This window comes from Dendropsophus ebraccatus, chromosome 9 (genome assembly GCF_027789765.1).
Source record: "Dendropsophus ebraccatus isolate aDenEbr1 chromosome 9, aDenEbr1.pat, whole genome shotgun sequence".
NCBI lineage: Eukaryota > Metazoa > Chordata > Amphibia > Anura > Hylidae > Dendropsophus > Dendropsophus ebraccatus.
In genome coordinates, this window is record NC_091462.1 from 50,782,675 (window position 1) to 50,802,682 (window position 20,008).

At 42.5% G+C, this 20,008-nt stretch overlaps 2 protein-coding genes across 5 annotated transcripts in view; both read right to left on the minus strand.

Moving 5' to 3' along the window:
• ARMC8 (armadillo repeat containing 8) overlaps positions 1-20,008 on the minus strand; it is a 63,503-nt gene that overhangs the window by 29,413 nt on the left and 14,082 nt on the right. For 2 of the 3 annotated variants that reach the window (XM_069983264.1, XM_069983266.1), the window contains exons 6-13: positions 16,245-16,337; positions 16,052-16,132; positions 14,000-14,075; positions 13,215-13,305; positions 12,642-12,702; positions 11,130-11,330; positions 2,482-2,631; positions 767-862 (exon numbers count right to left, since the gene is read on the minus strand). In XM_069983264.1, the coding sequence (XP_069839365.1) occupies positions 767-862; positions 2,482-2,631; positions 11,130-11,330; positions 12,642-12,702; positions 13,215-13,305; positions 14,000-14,075; positions 16,052-16,132; positions 16,245-16,337 (849 nt within the window). The remainder of the gene's footprint in view (positions 1-766; positions 863-2,481; positions 2,632-11,129; positions 11,331-12,641; positions 12,703-13,214; positions 13,306-13,999; positions 14,076-16,051; positions 16,133-16,244; positions 16,338-20,008) is intronic. The other variant, XM_069983265.1, reaches the window with a different exon arrangement.
• On the minus strand, positions 2,639-9,230 carry LOC138800959 (uncharacterized). 2 transcript variants are annotated; one of them, XM_069983263.1, is made up of 5 exons: positions 8,650-9,230; positions 8,397-8,570; positions 7,836-8,303; positions 7,160-7,745; positions 2,639-6,020 (listed from the first exon to the last, which is right to left on the minus strand). In XM_069983263.1, exons 1-5 carry the CDS (start codon positions 8,707-8,709, stop codon positions 4,135-4,137), a joined length of 3,174 nt encoding a protein of 1,057 aa, XP_069839364.1. In that variant the 5' UTR covers positions 8,710-9,230; the 3' UTR covers positions 2,639-4,134. The 2 variants fall into 2 exon arrangements, with proteins under 2 accessions (XP_069839364.1, XP_069839363.1); XM_069983262.1 differs by having other exon boundaries at positions 7,160-8,303.

Genomic DNA, 20,008 nt, shown 5'->3' on the forward strand with positions numbered 1-20,008 from the left:
TACAGGTATTTGTCTGTAAACAAGGAAGACAGCGAGCACAATGCACCTAACAAACAACAAGCATGTCATATGAGACATGTATGATAAGTATAGTAAGTATGTGATATGAGAGGTTAACAAAATTCTCACAGAATCATCTAACATACAATTCCCTGATCCAGTTTTGAGGGTACATCAATAACAATTACTGAAATGCTGATGTGGTATTTCAGAAATAATGTGCAAAACAGGTATGGAAGCAATTTTAAATGTGCACAATACTATTCTATAAATCAGTGACATCACAAAGATATAGAAAAATATTTCAAAATCCTCCCTCTAACAGGAACTGGTATGGCATACAAATAAATCGTAAGCTTTGCAGAGCAATATACAGGTTTATGTTCTAATAGAAAGTGGATTTGTTGTTCTGACAGCAGCGCTGGACAGTTACGACACTGTAGAGTTAGGACTCAAATATACTGGATATCGTAACCTTTAGAGAATAAGGTGCATTTCACTGGTTCATGCAGAATGTGCAGGGTTAAAGCTGAACACAGGAAAAGAATGCAAGTTATAAGTCGTCCTCTTACCGTCACACTATCCTATGTTTCTATCAGCAAAAACCAATGGTCTCATTAATTCTTCTGTTAACCCTCACAGTCTCTGACTTTGGCTTTACACATGACAGTCACTGTTATTGCTCTTCCTGGAGACTTTCTCAGGTGGGTGTCACACTCTGTCTGCTGGCAGACAGAACGGGAGGCCGTCCCTCTCCCAGACTCACCTTCTTCCGGATGTCTTCATCATTGGCTCCCAGGGATGCATAAAGCTTGAAGGCCGCCTGGCGCAACTCGTGGGCATGTTTTAAGTCATGGTCAAGCTGATATCAGAAAAGAAAGAAGGATAACAAAGAACACTGTAAGATGTACGGCTAAACTTAATCCTAACCAGTTACAAACTGGATAAGACATCCACACAAGCAATTTCATAGTTACGGGTCACTCATGCTGCATCTGCTGGGACCTTTCGCTCCTGCTATATCTCAATATTAAAAAGACTTCAAAGTCTCCACATTTATTTCAATATCAAGAGATGACTGCTTATGAAAAATTGCTTATACATGCTTGTCCATTTTCAGTTCTGCTGCCTCCGCAATAATTATTAGTGGTATAAAATTCAAGCTTACAAGACATATTGAGATCATTGTATTAAAGTATCACAGGAGAAAATTGTTTGTGTGGACAACAGCTTAAGCAAATAACACGCTTGCAATAAAAACATACCACACACACACAGAGCTCTAATACTATGCAGATATTTTGTCAGAGTGCCAAAGAATACAGTTCCCAACAATGTGTGCCACATGGGCACAGTACAAGTGACTGCTGCCAAATATGTAAAAATCTACATTTTATTAAAGACATTGGCACTATCTGCATCCTGGAGGAGTCGTAACTCATTGCTAAACAAAGCTATGAAGCCGGGTGTGCAAAACGGGGTCCCCTGCTTGTTTCTCAGAGAGCAGGCCAGGCAAAGAGTCAACATTGAGATAGTGCGCAAGCCTAATGCATGTGGAAGATCTGTCCACCCAAAAGCAAGGCTCAATTTACACGAGCTTTCTACCATTGGCAGATGTTTTTAAGCTTGAGCTAAGATAAATCTGTCTTTGAGAAAGATAACCAAGTACTCTTAGGGTATGAGTACACTATGGAACCTGGGTGGATCACCTGCCGTAGATACCGCAGCTTGCCCCCCCTCACATCTCCGCCTATGCCATAGACTCCATTTTAAGGTCAGGCAGATTCCGCTGTCCGCCAAAGAATGAACTAGTTTATTCTTCGGGTGGACATCGTAATCTGCCGGAAAATAGAATGGGGTCTATGGCACAGGCGAAGATGCGCGTAGCTGCAAGGTGAGGAATCTGAGGTGGGCGATGCGCCCGGGATCCACTCACCCTTGTATAACAGAGCCAAGATGTGTTCGCCCCACCCAAAAAAAGCTGCAAGATTTAAATTCTACATTTAAAGTGAAGCTCCATTATATATAGAAGAAAAAAAACTGAATTGTAGAGGCTATGAAGCATGATAAAAAAAAAAAAAACACTGTCCACTTGCCTAAATGTGGCATATGAACATCATAGAGAGAGATCCTTCATATGTGGGACCGCTTTCTATGAGCCATAACAGAGAGACAATCTAGCAGAATGCCTCCTGTTCAGGAACAAAAGGTTTTCACCCTGCTCACTTTTTTCAAAAAGTTTAAATGGTAGTACAGATTACAGACTGGTATAATTTATTGGCTGCTATGAGTACTACACATTCAGTACTAGACATAGTAAAATGCCCTTCCTTCAGGCACTGGTGACTTTTAGTAAGACGCTTCTGACAAATTTGAATGAATTTTACGATAGGAGTTCTTTCTGTGCATAGTTTACGCAGCAGTGATGCAACATACACTCAAGCACCTACCTATCAATCTGAACAAGTAAGGTATACTCACCTTTTCGTCTGATGTCGGTGGTGAGACAAGTGATGTTTGCTGGGTCATTTGTGACAGTGGAAAGGTTAGAAAGGCTGCAGTGCACTGGGACTCATCTATAGCCCCTCTGGAGTCTGCGTCCTCAGTATCAGATTGCTCTGTTTCATGGTGCTGTAAAACACCAGGGAAAGAAGAGGGGGAAAGAGGACAGGTTTGTGCTGACTACTGAGCAGAAACCCAGGGGACTACAGTGTATCCTCTATGCACTGCAGTCTCGACATACAAGCACAAATAAGTGAAAACCTCCGCAAACTGTATGAGATAAGGACAATAAATCTAATGCTCTAGAGTAAATTAACGTTAGTCATTTTGGTGGCCTACTCTGCCTCTGGCATCTTCTATACACTGGCAGGAGGAATGATTCATACATGTAAACTTGTGAGGCCCATGATTCTACAGGAAATCTTAGGTTGTAATTCTTGGAATGCTCTCTTCTAATGTTTTAGTAAAACCATTTACGGCATCAATATATTATCTACATGTATGCATTAATGCCTATACAGAAAAACACTTGACAACTGACAACGGTTATTTCTATCGGTTTGTAGCCTCTAGTCATGGAAGAAAGGGGCATGCACACTGCGGCTCAGCACACCCTCTGACACAGTAATATTGTCACCCCTATTGCTACATATGAAGTTCTCAAAACCTTAAGTTTATACTCCGCATATTTCATATCTGAACTGTATAAAAGATTTCTTGGTGGTCTCTCTGCTCAAAAATGCATGTTATCGTTTGTAGACAGTGCCATCTGGGTGGGTCTTCACAGCTGCCGTGCTCCATCCCCTTGCCTACATCAGCGCCATAGGCCCTGCCCCTCCATGAGGCCATCAATGCCGTCCCCTCCATGACACAATTGGACTGGCCCAACCTAGAGGCCTAGGCCCCACCACCTCTGTGATGTCATCAGAACCAGCTGGATGCGAAGGAGCTTAGGGAGGATTTCAGTAAGGTCCCTTCATGTGGGCTAAACACCACACATGTCATTCTTTTCCACATTCTGCCAACTCATGTTGCAAGCCATCTTCACATCCGGGGATGACGTCACAGAGGGGGCAGGACCTAGGTGCTGATGACATCACGTAGGAGCAAGGCCTACCGCACCAATGTAGGGGGGAGATGGGGTACGATGGCCATGATGCCCCACTCAGATACCACTGTCAACCAACGATAACATGCATTTGTGAGACCACCAAAAAATTAAAAATTACTAACCGGTAATTTCTTTTCTTTGAGCCCATGACGGCACCCCTGGAGAGGTCCACCTCCTTTCCCCATTGGACAGGAAACAGGATGCAGGGAATCCCTGGATCTTTAAAAGAAGTAACCTTCCCTCCTCTCGTCAGTATTTAGCAAGGACCTAGGAGCGAAGCTCACAACACACACAAAAAAATATAGAAATGCACACCTTTTTTTTTTTTTTTTTTTTTTTTTTTTTTTTTTGTGTTTTGTTTGTTTTTTTTTTTTTTTTTTTTTTTATATATATACAAGGGCGGGATTTAGGCGGGGTGCCGTCATGGGCTCAAAGAAAAGAAATTACCGGTTAGTAATTTTTAATTTTCTCTTTTCGCCCTATGACGGCACCCCTGGAGAGTAGAATAGGAATATGGCCGCCTAGGGGGGGACTACAGCTTGTAGAACTCTGCGACCAAAGGTCAGATCCTCAGTAGATGATAGTTGTAATCTGTAATGTCTGAAAAAAGTATGTGGGGTGCTCCATGTTGCTGCTCTGCAAATTTGGTCAATGGAAACTGCTGCCCTCTCCGCCCAAGAGGTAGCTACTGCTCTAGTTGAATGAGCTCCAAACCCCACTGGCGTTATCATGTCTTTAGCCCTGTAACACTCTCCAATCGCTTGTTTGACCCATCTGGCTATTGTTTGTGTAGAGGCTGCTCTACCCCTATATTTCCCTTGGAAGGATATCAGTAAGTTATTACTTAAGCGCCATTCTTCTGTGACTTTTAAATAATGTAGAATAGCTCTTCTAACGTCAAGACTATGAAAAGATATCTCTTGTTCATTAGCTGGTGTGCTGCAAAATGATGGTAACACTACCTCCTGAGATCTATGAAAATCAGTGACTACCTTTGGTAAGAAGGCCGGGTCAGGTGATAGGACCACCCTGTCATCTCTAATGGTCATGTAGGGAGTCTGTATAGAGAAAGCCCTAATCTCGCTAACTCTTCTGGCTGACGTTATGGCTAGGAGAAAGGCTAACTTATATGATAGAAATTTAATATGGCTTTCAACTAATGGTTCAAAAGGCTTAGTGGTGAGGCCATTTAACACTAGATTGAGGTCCCAGGGAGGAATCTTAGACTTGACAGTGGGACACAACCTGCTGGCTGCTTTAACGAACCTCTTAATCCATGGATGGTCCGCCAGTTTATAATCGTAGAGGGCAGAGAGTGCCGAGATCTGTACTTTAAGAGTGCTGGGTCTAAGGTTTTTATTTAGACCTTCCTGAAGAAACTGTAGAATTAAAGGAATGTCCGGGGCAGCCAGTACGTTTATCGGTTTATTTACAAATCTGCAAAATGTTTTCCAAGTGCGTAAGTATATCATCGAGGTAACTCTCTTTCTGCTGGCAAGCAAGGTAGTGATGACTTCAGAAGAAAGGCCTCTATCTATCAGCAGTTGCCTTTCAAATGCCAGGCAGTCATGTGAAGATTGTGAGCTTGTGGATGGAAGACTGGGCCCTGGCTGAGGAGATCTGCTCTGTCTGGTAGTATCCAAGGATCCGTCAGGGACATCTTTCTGAGCCAGGTAAACCAGACCCTTCTTGGCCAAAAGGGTGCTATCAGTATGACATGGGCCCTGTCCTGTCTGATCTTCCTGACTACTCTCGGAATTAGTCTGATGGGAGGGAACGCATAAAGAAGGCCCCTGTTCCACGGTTGGGCTAACGCATCCAATGCTAAGGGCTTGTCGGCAGGGCAGAGGGAGAAGAACTTGGGAATCTTCCTGTTCGCTCGAGAGGCAAACAGGTCTATTTCTGGTGTTCCCCACAGTCTGGAGATCTGGTAAAAAACTTCCTGTGAAAGTTCCCACTCTCCCTGATTTAGAGAGTGTCGGCTGAGGAAATCTGCTTTTACATTGTCTACCCCTCTTAAGTGAAGTGCTGACAGGGATAGGCAATGTGGTTCTATTAATCTGAAAAGAAAATGAGTTACCCTCATGAGCTGTGGTGACCTTGTGCCTCCCTGGTGGTTGACATATGCCACTGCCGCCCTGTTGTCTGATAAGATTCTCACATTTTTGTTTCTTATTAGTGGAAGAGCCTGGGATAAGGAGAAGAATATTGCTCTCAACTCTCTCACGTTTTGTGGGTCCCTGGCTTCCTCTGGAGACCATTGGCCCTGGAAGACCTGGGAATCTGCATGGGCTCCCCATCCCCGAGGACTGGCGTCCGTGGTGATTGTCACAACCTCTTCTAAGTTCCAAGGAAGTCCCTTGGAGAGATGATTCCTTTGTGTCCACCAGGAAAGAGATCTGAGTGTCTGTGGAGATAGAAGGAGGGGCAAATCAAGAGATTCAACCGCACCGTCCCATTCACCAAGGATTTGAGACTGGAACACCCTAGAGTGATATTGTGCCCAGGGAACCGCAGGAATACAGGAAGTAAATAGACCCAAAAGTGACATAGCCTTCCTGAAAGTAGTCTGAGGGTTATCCAAAAGTTCCTGAGTTTTAGCGCAAATGTTGGAAATTTTGTTTTCGGGTAAAAAGGATCTTTTGGATCTAGAATCCAGACAGATCCCCAAGAACTGGCAATACTGAGAGGGTATTTTGTTGGATTTGTCATCATTGATTTCCCAACCTAATTTAACCAGGATGTCCTCTACTACTTTGATCTGGGTCTGTAGTGAATCAGCGGAGTTACTCACCAGCAAAAAATCATCTAGATAGGGAATGATTATTATGTCTTGTTCCCTTATGTGTGCCATCACTTCTGCCATTACTTTAGTAAACACTCTAGGGGCCTGTGAGATACCAAAGGGTAACGCCCGGTATTGAAAATGACATACTGAATCCAGCATTTTTACGGCCACCCTTAAGAACCTCTGATGGTCTGGGTAAATGGGGATATGGTAATAAGCGTCCCTCAAATCTAACGTGGCCATGTAACAATTCTGGGAGAGATTCAGGATGGCAGTGGCAACAGATTCCATCTTAAACCTTTCATAAGTAAGAACTTTATTGAGCGGTTTAAGATTGATGATGGTTCTATAAGAACCATTGGGCTTTTTTACCAGGAACAAAGTGGAATAAAACCCTTTACCATACTCTGCTTCTGGGACCGGGATCAGAACTTTTTTATCCAGTAAGGACTGAACTTCTAGTGTGAGGGCTATCTGTTTTTCAGGCTCTGATGATAGATCTGTAACTACAAATCTTTCTCCTGGGGAGGACAAAAATGAAATCTTTAAACCATGTTTTATTAGATCCAGTACAACCGTGCTATTAGAAATGTTACACCACTGTGACCAAAAACATGACAGACGCCCTCCCACAGGGACCTGGCGTCATTGTGTAGGTTTTTTAGGGTTATCAGTATTCTTAAAGAGGAACCCCTTGGTTTTTTTCGTGGGTCTCCACTCTTTTTTATTAGTGTTAGAGCTCCTCTGTGTGTTCCTACCTTTTCCCTTGAAGGGACGAGTAGATTGTTGCGGTATCAGGGGGAACCCTTTCTTCCTGTCTGATGCTTTCTCTAATATATTGTCCAGAGCTGGACCGAAAAGCAAGTTACCTTCGCAGGGGACCCCACATAACTTAGATCTTGAAGTGACGTCCCCTTTCCACTCTTTAAGCCACATGGATCTGCGAGCAGAGTTAGATACCGCGGCTGAACGAGCGGAAAGCTTCAGGGCGTCAGCTGAAGCCTCAGAAACGAAAGACATGGCTTTTTCCAAGGTTTCAAATGGTTTAAGGAGTTCGTCAACAGGTGTCCCTTTACTAATCATCTCCTTAAGTTCAGACAACCAAACCTCTAGGGCTCTTGAGACTGAAGTGGCTGCCACTAAAGGTTTAAACACGGCAGTAGATGCCTCCCAATCCTTTTTTAAATAAATCTCTGCTCGTCTGTCCATTGGGTCTTTCAGGGAGGCACAGTCCTCAAAAGGTAGAGCATTCTGTTTGAATATCTTGGCTATAGGAGGATCTATTTTGGGGGCCACGCCCCAAGTGCTAGATTCCTCTTGGTCAAATGGATATTTCCTTTTGAACTGTAAGAGAAATAACACAAGGTGGTAGGTGTAAATCGTATGATATTCAAAAAGAAATTGTATACATATACCAGACAAGACAGCACTTACAGCGGCTGGTATAAAGAATTTTCTATCTGGGTTAGACCATTCATGTTTGATGAGAGTCTTGATATTCTGATGAATAGGGAAGACTGGACGTTTTTTAGGAGCCAAACCGCCAAACATTCTATCCTGTATGGTCTGAGGTTCTGGAGTCTCCTCTATGCCCATAGTCTCTCTTACGGCCTTGATTAAGGTATCCACAAAATCTACCGCAGGTGATGGCTCAGATACTACTTCCTCAACCTCCAAGCCCGACTGCCCCATATCCTCTGCCTCTGTGCCGAGACTCTGGTCCTCCTCTTCTCCTAAAGAGGACGGAGGATGAGACACAGATCTACTAGGTCCAGGTTGTTCAAGATCAATAATTGGAAAAACGGCTGGAGCTGACATAGGAAGAGGCAGAGCTGGAGCCGGTATAGGGGCTAACTGAGGGGCTGGTGTTGTAGGAGGCTGAGCCTGAAAAGGCATAGAAGCCTGAAAATAAGCAGAAAAAGAAAAATATATCTATATATCTTAAAAAAAAAAAAAACTTTTTTTTTTTTTTTTTTTTTTTTTTTTTAAACCTACCCTAATTTCCTTTTTTATGATGTTCTTCATGTTACGAACAAAAGATGGTCCCTGGTCTTCCAGAACTCTATTCATACAGCTACCACAAAGAAGCTTATTGTAGGAGCTACTTAATCGTTTTCTACAGGTTGGACATTCTTTACTCTTAGAGCGAGTCTTACTGGATGACCCTTCCTAAAATTGACAAGACATCAAAACTTTAGAGAAAAACATAAAATCGATTGGGGAACTTCCCCTCTTACCCACTCCATACCTTTGGAACCTGAGTTGCAGGAGGAGTAGATTCAGTGATTTCAGCGCTCTCACCCTCCATGATGATCGTCCAAGATCCAGGAGGTCAGAACTTCCGTTATAGCACCAGGTAGCTGCTTCACAAGGGAGAGCAGCTCAAGCACCCAGGATTGAGTACTGACCTGGCGTCCATCATGGCACCTTTTTAAATCTGGCGCCGAAATCCCATGTGACCGGCTGACTCCGCCCCCACGCCGTGCGCTGACCCGGCGTCACCCTCCCGGCGCTCCACCTGAGCAGGCACAGACCCCGGAAGTTGCCGAACACGGCCGGCAGAGCTACCCCCTCCCCCGTACTTCCGGCTACTCATGCCGCAGCGCGCGCGGGCGCAGCGCTGCAGACTGGAGCACCAGCCGCACCGAGGAGGGCCAGGGGAGGTCCGGGGACCCGTCTTCCGGAGGTGTCGGGGGGAAGCCAGACTAGGAGGCTGCTCCATGACGGAGCCTGACGCCGCCGGGAAGCCGGTAAGTTTTAACCCGGTAACCCCCAGTCACTCTCTCTTTTAATCCAGGGTAGGGAAGGGAGAGCCCCTTCCAGCTCCTGCTCCCTTGGGACAGGAAACAGAAACTGACGAGAGGAGGGAAGGTTACTTCTTTTAAAGATCCAGGGATTCCCTGCATCCTGTTTCCTGTCCAATGGGGAAAGGAGGTGGACCTCTCCAGGGGTGCCGTCATAGGGCGAAAAGAGAAAAAATCCTTTATACAGTAAGATATGAAATGTCCAGAATACAGGTGTCAAACTCAGGTCCTCTAGCTATTACAAAACTACAATTCCCATCATGCCTTGGTTTGACACCCCTGGTCCAGAATACAGGCTTACAAATGGTGCTGAGAATTCATTATATGGAAAAAAAGGGGGGTGACAATATGACTTTAATCTCTGAGCATGATCTCGGCCCGTCTAATGCCACTGTCCATGTCACTGGTGGTGTGGGTGTGTGTGTGTGTGGGGGGGGGGGGTGCTGGCGAATGGCTGGACAAAGAAAAAAAACACCGATACCGTTGAAATAAGGACGAGAGGGGCTACAAAATGAAAGAAAGAACCAAATATTTTCTAAATGACCGCAGGTATTCTCCAAAAAGAACGCATCTCCTATATTTTTCGCTGATTAAAACCACATACTGACTTTGCTGCCAATCTGTTTTCATTTTCTGTTCATATATTTGTTTATTCTATTTTCTGTACATGATTACAGGGAAAGCCGTCTTGCCTGAACTGCTAACAGCATTTAGAGATGTGCTTTACAGCAGCCACATAGATCATAGTAGCTAGTAGTTTACAGATGTCTCATTGATTTCCATGTCAAAGTTTTTTAAGCATGCTCTGTGACTTATGCAAAAGTCTGTATCTGTGTACAGAGAGCGGGAGGAGGAGACCTGTGACATCAGTTATTGTAAATGGTGGGTTATATACAGATGTGTTCTTTCTCAATTCATCACTACACTCAACATTTCCTAAAAGAATGGTGTGAAATGACCAGATACAAGACGTAAATGTTCTGTTTCTCTAAAGTACTGTAGGGGTGGACACCCAGTGATTGATGTGTAAATGAAGCCTTGTTGTGAGACTGTGCTGAATAGGTCTCATGAGAAATTTGGAATTCTTAACTAAACTAAAAAGGTAAGGATGGACACATTTTAGGTGTCACCTTTCACAGTAATCCTGTCAGTGAGACAACTGATGAGAAGTGGTCTGTACAAAACAGTAGGTGTCATCTTATTATAATGCTCAATAGCCACCGTAAAACTGGTTTTTGTTTTCTTTTCAAATAGGCGACATGAAAAATTTAATAGGCATATGCATAAAAGGGGTTGTTCCACCCAGACAATAAGGACTTGCTCTAGTGATCAGCCAATAGCTGCAAATCGATCAGAAGTAACTCCTGAAGATTAGCAGTGAGGCATGTAGATCACATGAGTTCACATATACATTATGGTCCTCATTTAGGTCATTATCTTTGGCCAAAAACAGGAAAAGGTCCAAAGCATGTGTTGGTTCCTCACCTGACTTTGGCTAAAATACCTGACCAAAATGGGTTCCAATACGGGGACCAAATATTGACCAAAATACTGCACATGAACCCAGTCTTAACCATTAAGGGAAGCTTTGTCTGACTGCATTAAGCATATTTTTTCTGCAAAAATTATTGAAGAATAAATGTTGTGATACACTGCATCCGTACATATGAATGTGATAATACATTATTGCACTAAGTCATCCAACATGTGAGATGCTGTTTGCAGCAAGTTTCTGCTCTAACAGGGTGAGGGCCACTTGTCTCTATGACTTTCAAATACCCTAAAAGAGGACATGATAAGGGGTTATCCTAGTCCTCTGTGTATAAAGCCTAAAAAGGGCTACTGATACACACTAACAATAAAAAATAAATACAGATGTTCACATAGTGCAGATATAGCATCTGAAAACAAGGACTATACACACCCTCTTAATATCGGTGATGGCACTAACTGAGCTGGGGTACTTGAAGTAGTCAGCCAGCATGGAGATTAGATGGTCTGTAATGCTTGCAATCCGTTGCAGTTCCACATCAGGCTCAATAAGATAAGCTAGGGTTTCGGCTCCTTCCACTCTCTCCTCCAGAAGGCGTTCTTTGTTGCACATTCGTACCAAACAGGGAAGAGTCTGCAAGATTTTGTAAGATTTAATTTACATAACATTCAATTTATTCACTTAAATGCAGTTTAATGCATTAGCCATGAGCAATAAATCACCTAGCTAGAACGTCCAAGATAACCCAACAAACATGCCTTACACTACAAAACATCATCCTTAGCCTGGTGCAGCACGCACATGCTAGTCTCTGTATGGAACTTAAAAAAATTCCTGTAACATTGTTTTAGTATCAAGGGGACAGGGCAAGGCAGGGCACACTCACTTCACTGCTACTTTGTTAATTTTCTTTTTAAAAGGGAACCTGTCACCATAAAAATGCTACCTAAGCTATCAGCATAATGCTGTAGAGCAGAAGAAGCTGATCAGATTGATATATGTTTATGGTTAAAGATTTAGTGTAACTTGTAATTTATAGATATAAATCTCTTATGTTTCCATGCTAAAGAGTTCAGTCCATTGTGACACCAGCAATTGCACTCCTTAAAACCAAATAAACAGGGATTTCAAAGTTATATTGCATCCTTTACCACAAAGATATACAGTGGTACCTTGGTTTAAGAGTAACTTGGTTTAAAAGTAACTTGGTTTAAGAGCTCACGTTTTTTTTTAAATTGTGACTTTGTTTAAGAGCATTGCTTTGGTTTAAGAGCTCCCTGTACTGAGTGGGAGCGCAAGTGGAAGAGGGTCATAATCTGCATAGCTTGGTCTACAGCCCTGTACTGTGACCCAGGAAGTCTCCCTCACCTTCCAAATCATAGCAGATCCACTTCAAGCTGGGGCTTACATCAAGGGACAGGACTGTGGAGGTAATCTCTTTATAGCTGTAACCCCTCTCTCCCCGGACAGAAAGTGCTGCTATACTGTGCTCACATCTGCCCTGCTCATGTCTTCATGCTCCCTGCAGTCTCTGTCAGCCCTTGTGTTTCCCATACTCTCCATTACTGTACAGTAACTTATAATATCACATATTCTGCTGTTTTTGAATGTTTGTTTCATCTGTTTCACGTTATTCAGAATAATAAATCATTATTTTTGGGGTACGGAACCAATTGTCTGCATTTCTATAATTTCCTATAGGAAAATTTGCTTTGGTTTAAGAGTGGATTTGGATTACAAGCACAGTCCCGGAACGAATTATGCTCGTAATCCAAGGCACCACTGTATATCAATTTGCTCAGTTCTTCCTGCTCTATAACACGATGGTAATATATCAGATAGCATTGTCTTGGTGACAGGTTCCCTTTAAATACATGCAGAACATTCTATCAATTGTATCCTAACCAATAAGGCAACAAAAAGTCTGTAGGTTACATTACTTACTTTTAACACAATACAGTTGTCATCTGTTCTTATAGAGCCAGCTCTACACATGTACGTTAAGCTGAAAAAGATAGGGACATATCCGCAGGTCAGAAATTTCTAAGGCTCCACATGTCTTTATGACATGCTTCTCAAGGAAAACTTGGGATTCTTTCTTCCAATCAGCTTTAACAATAATTATTATATTAAAAAAAAGGCTTGGATACATAGAAAAGTTCATCAGTTTTACTCTCAATAACTTTGCATGGTTACAAAAGCCAAGCGTGAAGTTTAAAGCATGAAGTTTAACTTGTACTGTAATTTGTTGAGGAAATCCTGCAACAACTGCACCAAATTGGTACGTCTTCAGGTCAGGATCACCTGGAGATCACATTGATAATGACGATTCTACAAAAGTCAGTGAAGGATCTTGCATCAATGACATCAGGCCTATTGGGAAGTGGAATCTGAAGCCCAATTCCAGTATTCCAGTGCATTATTATGTTTTCCACTGGGATTTACAGTTTGACACAGTTTGGCAGTGTGTAAACTTTCTTTACACACACTGAAAAATAACACGTCTACCATTATTACCATTTTGCAGCTGTTAGTTGCATCTCAATAGGTTTGTCGCGCTGTAACATCTTCACAAATATCTGTGGCAACAGTTCCCCATCAACCAATACTACAAAAACACAAACAGTAGGAGTTGTTATTCATGAAAACAATGGTTTACTGTCAGTCTTAGAAATGTTATATGGAGCCAGAATTTTTTCTTAAATTTTTTATATTTGAGCAGTAAATTTTTTTTTATCGGCCATTTTGCTTGTTCACACTAACTGACCCATGTAAAAGAGCCAGCAATTAGCCGATGAAGAAACAGCTTGTTCGCCAGCTGATCGATTCTTTTGAGCAACCACTTAAATCATTGTGGTTGGCAGCACATCGCCCTGTATAAATGAATGATGTACAGCTGATAATGTTAAAAGTTAAATGGTTGAGCACACAATCCAGCGATTCATGTGGCCCAGCATATGACCCATTGAGCCGGGTGAAAGCTTATTAGACAAGCACCAATCATCGAGATAAGCGCTCAATATTATTATTGTCCCAGCAGCCAATGTAAAAGGGATGTTAGGATGTCAGGATGCTGATGGATACCTGTGACAGAGGCACAATATGTGGTATGAACTATAAATGTAACTCTCTAGATATGTGAGAGTGGGCTGGGAGACAATATAACAGGATCATTTAATACGTTTCCTAGTCCACATCCAATTATGCAGAATTACAAACTTACAGAGAAATTAAAGCCCTAAGCAAGCTGCAATGAAAGCCAGTGCAATGTTGCCAATAAAATGGGAACTACAAACACTTACCATTTACAAGAGTCATTGATACCTGGGGATTGTCAAATGCTAAAACTGAAAAACACTTTAATGCTTGCATGCGTACCTAGGATGAAACAAAGAAATTGATTAAAATGTGAATTGTACTCAACATAATGTAATTTCTCATTGACTATATAGTTCATATACCTTTCTGTCTGGATAACATCTGCCATGTCTAATTTTGTGAGACAGATTATATATATATATATATATATATATATATATATATATATATATATACACACACACACATATATATACACACACATCTATCTATCTATCTATCTATCTATATATATATAGTTGTACCTTGGTTTAAGAGAAACTTGGATTGAGAGCATTTTGCAAGAAGAGCTCACAGTTTTTCAAAATTGTGACTTGGTTTAAGAGCATTGCTTTGGTTTAAGAGCTCCCTGTACTGGGTGGGATCAGGAGTGACGGAGGGGCATGGTCTGCATAACTGGGTCTACAGCCCTGTACTCTTACCCAGGAAGTATACCTCACCTTCCAAAGCATAGCAGATCCACTTCAGACTGGGGCTTGCATTAGGGGACAGGACTGTGGAGGTAATCTCTCCCTAGCTGTAACCCCTCTCTCCCCGGTTAGAGAGTGATGCATTTATATGCCCACATATGTCCTACTCATTCCTTCATGCCCCCTACAGTCTCTGCCAGCCCTTGTGTTTCCAATCCTCTCCATTACTGTATAGTAACTTATAATATGACATACAGTATTCAGCTGTTTCTAAATGTTTGTTTCATTTACATGTTATTCAGAATAAAAAAAAAATTATTTTTGGGGTGAGGAACCAATTTTCTTTATTTCAATTATTTCTTAAGGGAAAATTTGCTTAGCTTTAAGAGTGATTTGGATTACAAGCACTGTCCCGGAACACGTAATCCAAGGCACCACTATATTGTTTGTGTCATCTGCTTCATCGCATGTGCCTGACACCGATCTGAGAGTTGTTAATTAAGCAAAGGGACTGTTTAACCCAACATTCTGAACACATTTCTTCATACAAGTTAAAGTGACTCTGTACCCACATTCTGCCCCCCCCCCCCCAAACCCCATCTACCTTCAGATAGCTGCTTTTAATGCAAGATCTGTCCTCGGGTCCGTTCGGCTGGTGATGCAGTTATTGTCCTTAAAAACAACTTTTAAACTTGTAGCCCTGTGTCAAATTGGCGTGGCCTAGAGTGTCTGTGCCAAAGCCTTGCACCGCCTCTCCATCCCTCCTCCCCACCCTCCTTATCATTAGGAATACCCTTGGCAGTATTTTCTCCTATTCATCACTTGTGTGAACACTGCACAGGTGCCTTAACGATCCAGCACCTGTGCAGTCAGACAGGTGATAAATTGGAAAAATGCTGACCAGGGCATTCCTCATGATGAGGATTGAATTAAAATCAGCTATCCAAAGGTATAAGCAGTTTGGGAGGGGGGGGGGGGGGGGGGGTGTTTCAGATTGTGAGTACAGAGTCGATTTAAAGTGACACTGTCACCCCCTATGTGCATTCTGACATTTCTACACAGGTGTAAAGGGTAAATTTAGCGGTTTTCATACCTTATTTTATATCATACGTCATGGTGCTTGTTCAAGTAAAAAGTGTCCTTTTATCAACTGCAGATTGTATTAAGTGGGCGTGGCCTCGCGGCATTAGCACCACTTAGCCCCGCCCACAACGGCATTGGTTGGCTGATGTAAAGGGGGTGTGGTCTAGACCTTTCGGCCAGCCTGTTCCAATGGCCGTCGAGGCCAACTGTGGTGTTGTGGGCGGGGCTAAGTGGCGCTAATGCCGCGAGGTCACGCCCACTTAATACAATCTGCAGTTGATAAAAGGACACTTTTTACTTGAACAAGCACCATGACGTATGATATAAAATAAGGTATGAAAACCGCTAAATTTATCCTTTACACCTGTGTAGAGATGTCAGAATGCACAAAGGGGGTGACAGTGTCACTTTAAGCACATCACTGCTATTTAAATAATCACTACTAGTATATAAAAATACAATGATTAAAATCTATTCACTTACTTTATATGAGACAGACGTCAGCAAATGTGCAATATTTTGGACCACACCATGATTAAACAAGATTGTTTGATGATCTGGGGCCTGCAACAAACAAAGGAGGCATTCAACCAGTGCAATTCCTGAGCAATTTATTGTAATCTATGACGTATTTCAATGGCAATCTAAAAATATTAAGACTGAAAGGGGGAATTACTTTGCAGCAGTGAGCGAAGATCTGGCAGATGTATTCCTGTGAGTGCAGAGATCTGCTGAGCAACATCATAAGGTGTGGGATTACAGTGGCATCCTAGGAAAGCAAGGGAAACACACACACTGGTGAATATTAGGATAAAGAATACAAATGAAGAAACAATCATTGAAAATGTCGTCTGGGTCTTCATTGGACCATCAACAAATAATAAAAACAAAATGATTCTGCACAATCCACAGACTTGTGGATTAAAGCGTAACTGTCATTTCAGGGTCATTTTTTTGAAAACATTAAATATCAATAGTACAAGCGATTTTAAGAAACTCTGTAATAGGTTATATATACCAAAAGAGTTTCCTTCTGGACTGAAAAAGCAATCTCCCAGTCTCCCCCCCTCACTTCAGAAGAAGCAGGATTTCTGTCTCCATTATGTGGCTATGGAGAGGGGAGGGGCTGTTAGGAGTGACTGAGCACGGAGCAGTCTTGCAAAGCACAACAGCCTGCAATCTTCTCTTAGTAAGTTCATAGATAAGCAATGACCTTTCTGACCCCAGAATCCTGCGGTTTAGGTGCCCAGACAGTCTACAAACAGCTGACCCTCATGTCACCTCTTCCTGCTCCCTCATCTCCCTGGGCCCCTCCCCCCTCCATAAGGATAGAATGGAGAGAGCAGAGCCCGTCTTCACTGGCTTCTCTGTAATAAAGACGTGTTTGCCTGATAATGCACAGATAAGAAGTCAGGGGGGGAGGCTGGGAAATTGCTACTGATTTCTGCAATAAAAAAAAAATATGACAGTTACGCTTTAAGTAAGCTTTATAATAAAGTTTAAGGCAGCTGAATTCTTAAAACGTCCAGCATAATGCTATTCAGTGCCGTTGGCAGTGTTCAGCAGTGCTATGCCAGACCTTTGAAGAATTTTGTCCCATTGCCTTTCACCTATTTGCATTTATAGAGATTTACCTTTATTAGGTTTAACCTAAACAATGTATAAGTCAATCAGATCCGCATGAGCATGAATCATAGGGATGTGGCAGCGCCTGTTGCAGAAGCTCATCCCTGTTTACCACACACACACACACACACACACACACACACACACACACACACACATCCCTTCGCTACAGGTTAAAAGACAAGTAAGAAACTGAAAACTCTTCATTGGAAAATTTTCATTGGTCACAGCCAGATAATGAAACTTAGGAAGGGAGGTGTTGCGCATGTTCCCCTTACTGGTGTAGATCTTTGCTACCATTTGCAACTACGTGCAGGGGTAACCTATAGTAAATCCAGCACTGTGTCCCCCTATTAGCCCACCTGGTGAGCCAGGCACAGACCCTATAGTCACACATTTGTGAACAAGCACAATGTTTGCTGGGACCGTGTCTGAGGCACCAACGATAGATTTCCTCCTATTCTTTTCACCTAACTGGTTTGTATTTTCTAGCTGTAACTTTTTTCCATTTCATTTTCTGCATATTATATTGCCCGAGCTCCTTTTCTGCTCAGTTTAAAAGCATTTAGAGATATGCCTTACAACAGCGATAGGGACAAATGGAAAAATAGACTGGAGGGGATTCAATAACTTTTATAGAAGCATTTTCTAGGCATACTCTTTGGCCTGCACAGAGGCCAATGAGCAGACAGGGCCATGACTATTGTGATCCTATAATACCTATACATAGGCGTCATCTTTTAATGTACTCCTGTCTGTAGGTTTGAGGAGAATGCTGAAAAGTTTTCTCTAGAGAACAGCAAATAATTTATTATTAGGTTTACTAGTCAGAATGAAAGCTGCAAACTTTCCAGATTATTTAAAATTATAGACCATAAGGCTGCGTTCACACTACGTATATTTCAGTCAGTATTGCAACCAAAACCAGGAGTGGATTAAAAACACAGAAAGGATCTGTTCACACAATGTTGAAATGGAGTGGATGGCCGGCATTTAAAGGGGTAGTCCACCCAAAAAAAATTTCTTTCAAATCAACTGGTGCCATAAAGTGCCAGAGATTTGTAATTCACTTCTATTAAAAAATCTTAAGTCTTCCAGTACTTATCAGCTGCTGTATGCCCAACAGGAAGTTGTATTATTTCCAGTCTGGAGAGCAGGGGAGGTTTTCTATGGGGATTTGCTGCTGCTTTGGACAATTCCTGACATGGACAGAGGAGGCAACAAAGAGCACTGGGTCAGACAGGAAAGAAAACACCACTTCCTGCTGGACACACAGCAGCTGATAAGTACTGGAAGACTTAAGATTTTTTTAATAGAAGTGAATTACAAATCTCTGGCACTTTATGGCACCAGTTGATTTGAAAGAAAAATTTTTTGGGTGGACTACCCCTTTAACGGCAAATATTTGCTGTTATTTTAGAACAACGGCTGTTATATTGAAATAATGGCAGTTATTTACTGTTATATGGCGGCCATCCACTCAATTTCAACATTGTGTAAACAGATCCTTTCTGTGTTTTTAATCCACTCCTGGTTTTGGTTGCAATACTGACTGAAATATACGTAGTGTGAATGCAGCCTAAAACTGATAAATCACCAAAAATTTTTAATTTTCACCTAAATATACACTCACCGGCCACTTTATTAGGTACACCATGCTAGTAACGGGTTGGACCCCTTTTTGCCTTCAGAACTGCCTCAATTCTTCGTGGCATAGATTCAACAAGGTGCTAGAAGCATTCCTCAGAGATTTTGGTCCATATTGACATGATGGCATCACACAGTTGCCGCAGATTTGTCGGCTGCACATCCATGATGCGAATCTCCCATTCCACCACATCCCAAAGATGCTCTATTGGATTGAGATCTGGTGACTGTGGAGGCCATTTGAGTACAGTGAACTCATTGTCATGTTCAAGAAACCAGTCTGAGATGATTCTAGCTTTATGACATGGCGCATTATCCTGCTGAAAGTAGCCATCAGATGTTGGGTACATTGTGGTCATAAAGGGATGGACATGGTCAGCAACAATACTCAGGTAGGCTGTGGCATTGCAACGATGCTCAATTGGTACCAAGGGGCCCAAAGAGTGCCAAGAAAATATTCCCCACACCATGACACCACCACCACCAGCCTGAACCGTTGATACAAGGCAGGATGGATCCATGCTTTCATGTTGTTGACGCCAAATTCTGACCCTACCATCCGAATGTCGCAGCAGAAATCGAGACTCATCAGACCAGGCAACATTTTTCCAATCTTCTACTGTCCAATTTCGATGAGCTTGTGCAAATTGTAGCCTCAGTTTCCTGTTCTTAGCTGAAAGGAGTGGAACCCGGTGTGGTCTTCTGCTGCTGTAGCCCATCTGCCTCAAAGTTCGACGTACTGTGCGTTCAGAGATGCTCTTCTGCCTATCTTGGTTGTAACGGTTGGCTATTTGAGTCACTGTTGCCTTTCTATCAGCTCGAACCAGTCTGCCCATTCTCCTCTGACCTCTGGCATCAACAAGGCATTTCCGCCCACAGAACTGCCGCTCACTGGATGTTTTTTCTTTTTCGGACCATTCTCTGTAAACCCTAGAGATGGTTGTGCGTGAAAATCCCAGTAGATCAGCAGTTTCTGAAATACTCAGACCAGCCCTTCTGGCACCAACAACCATGCCATGTTCAAAGGCACTCAAATCACCTTTCTTCCCCATACTGATGCTCGGTTTGAACTGCAGGAGATTGTCTTGACCATGTCTACATGCCTAAATGCACTGAGTTGCCGCCATGTGATTGGCTGATTAGAAATTAAGTGGTAACGTGCAGTTG

Excerpts from the sequence above, each read along its gene's own strand:
- LOC138800959 (XM_069983262.1), bottom strand. The coding sequence starts at position 8,709 with ATGGAGGGTGAGAGCGCTGAAATCACTGAATCTACTCCTCCTGCAACT. Across the intron at positions 8,571-8,649 it reads CTGCAACTCAGGTTCCAAAG|GAAGGGTCATCCAGTAAGAC; the intron begins GTATGGAGTGGG and ends TGTCAATTTTAG. Across the intron at positions 8,304-8,396 it reads TCATAAAAAAGGAAATTAGG|GCTTCTATGCCTTTTCAGGC; the intron begins GTAGGTTTAAAA and ends GCTTATTTTCAG.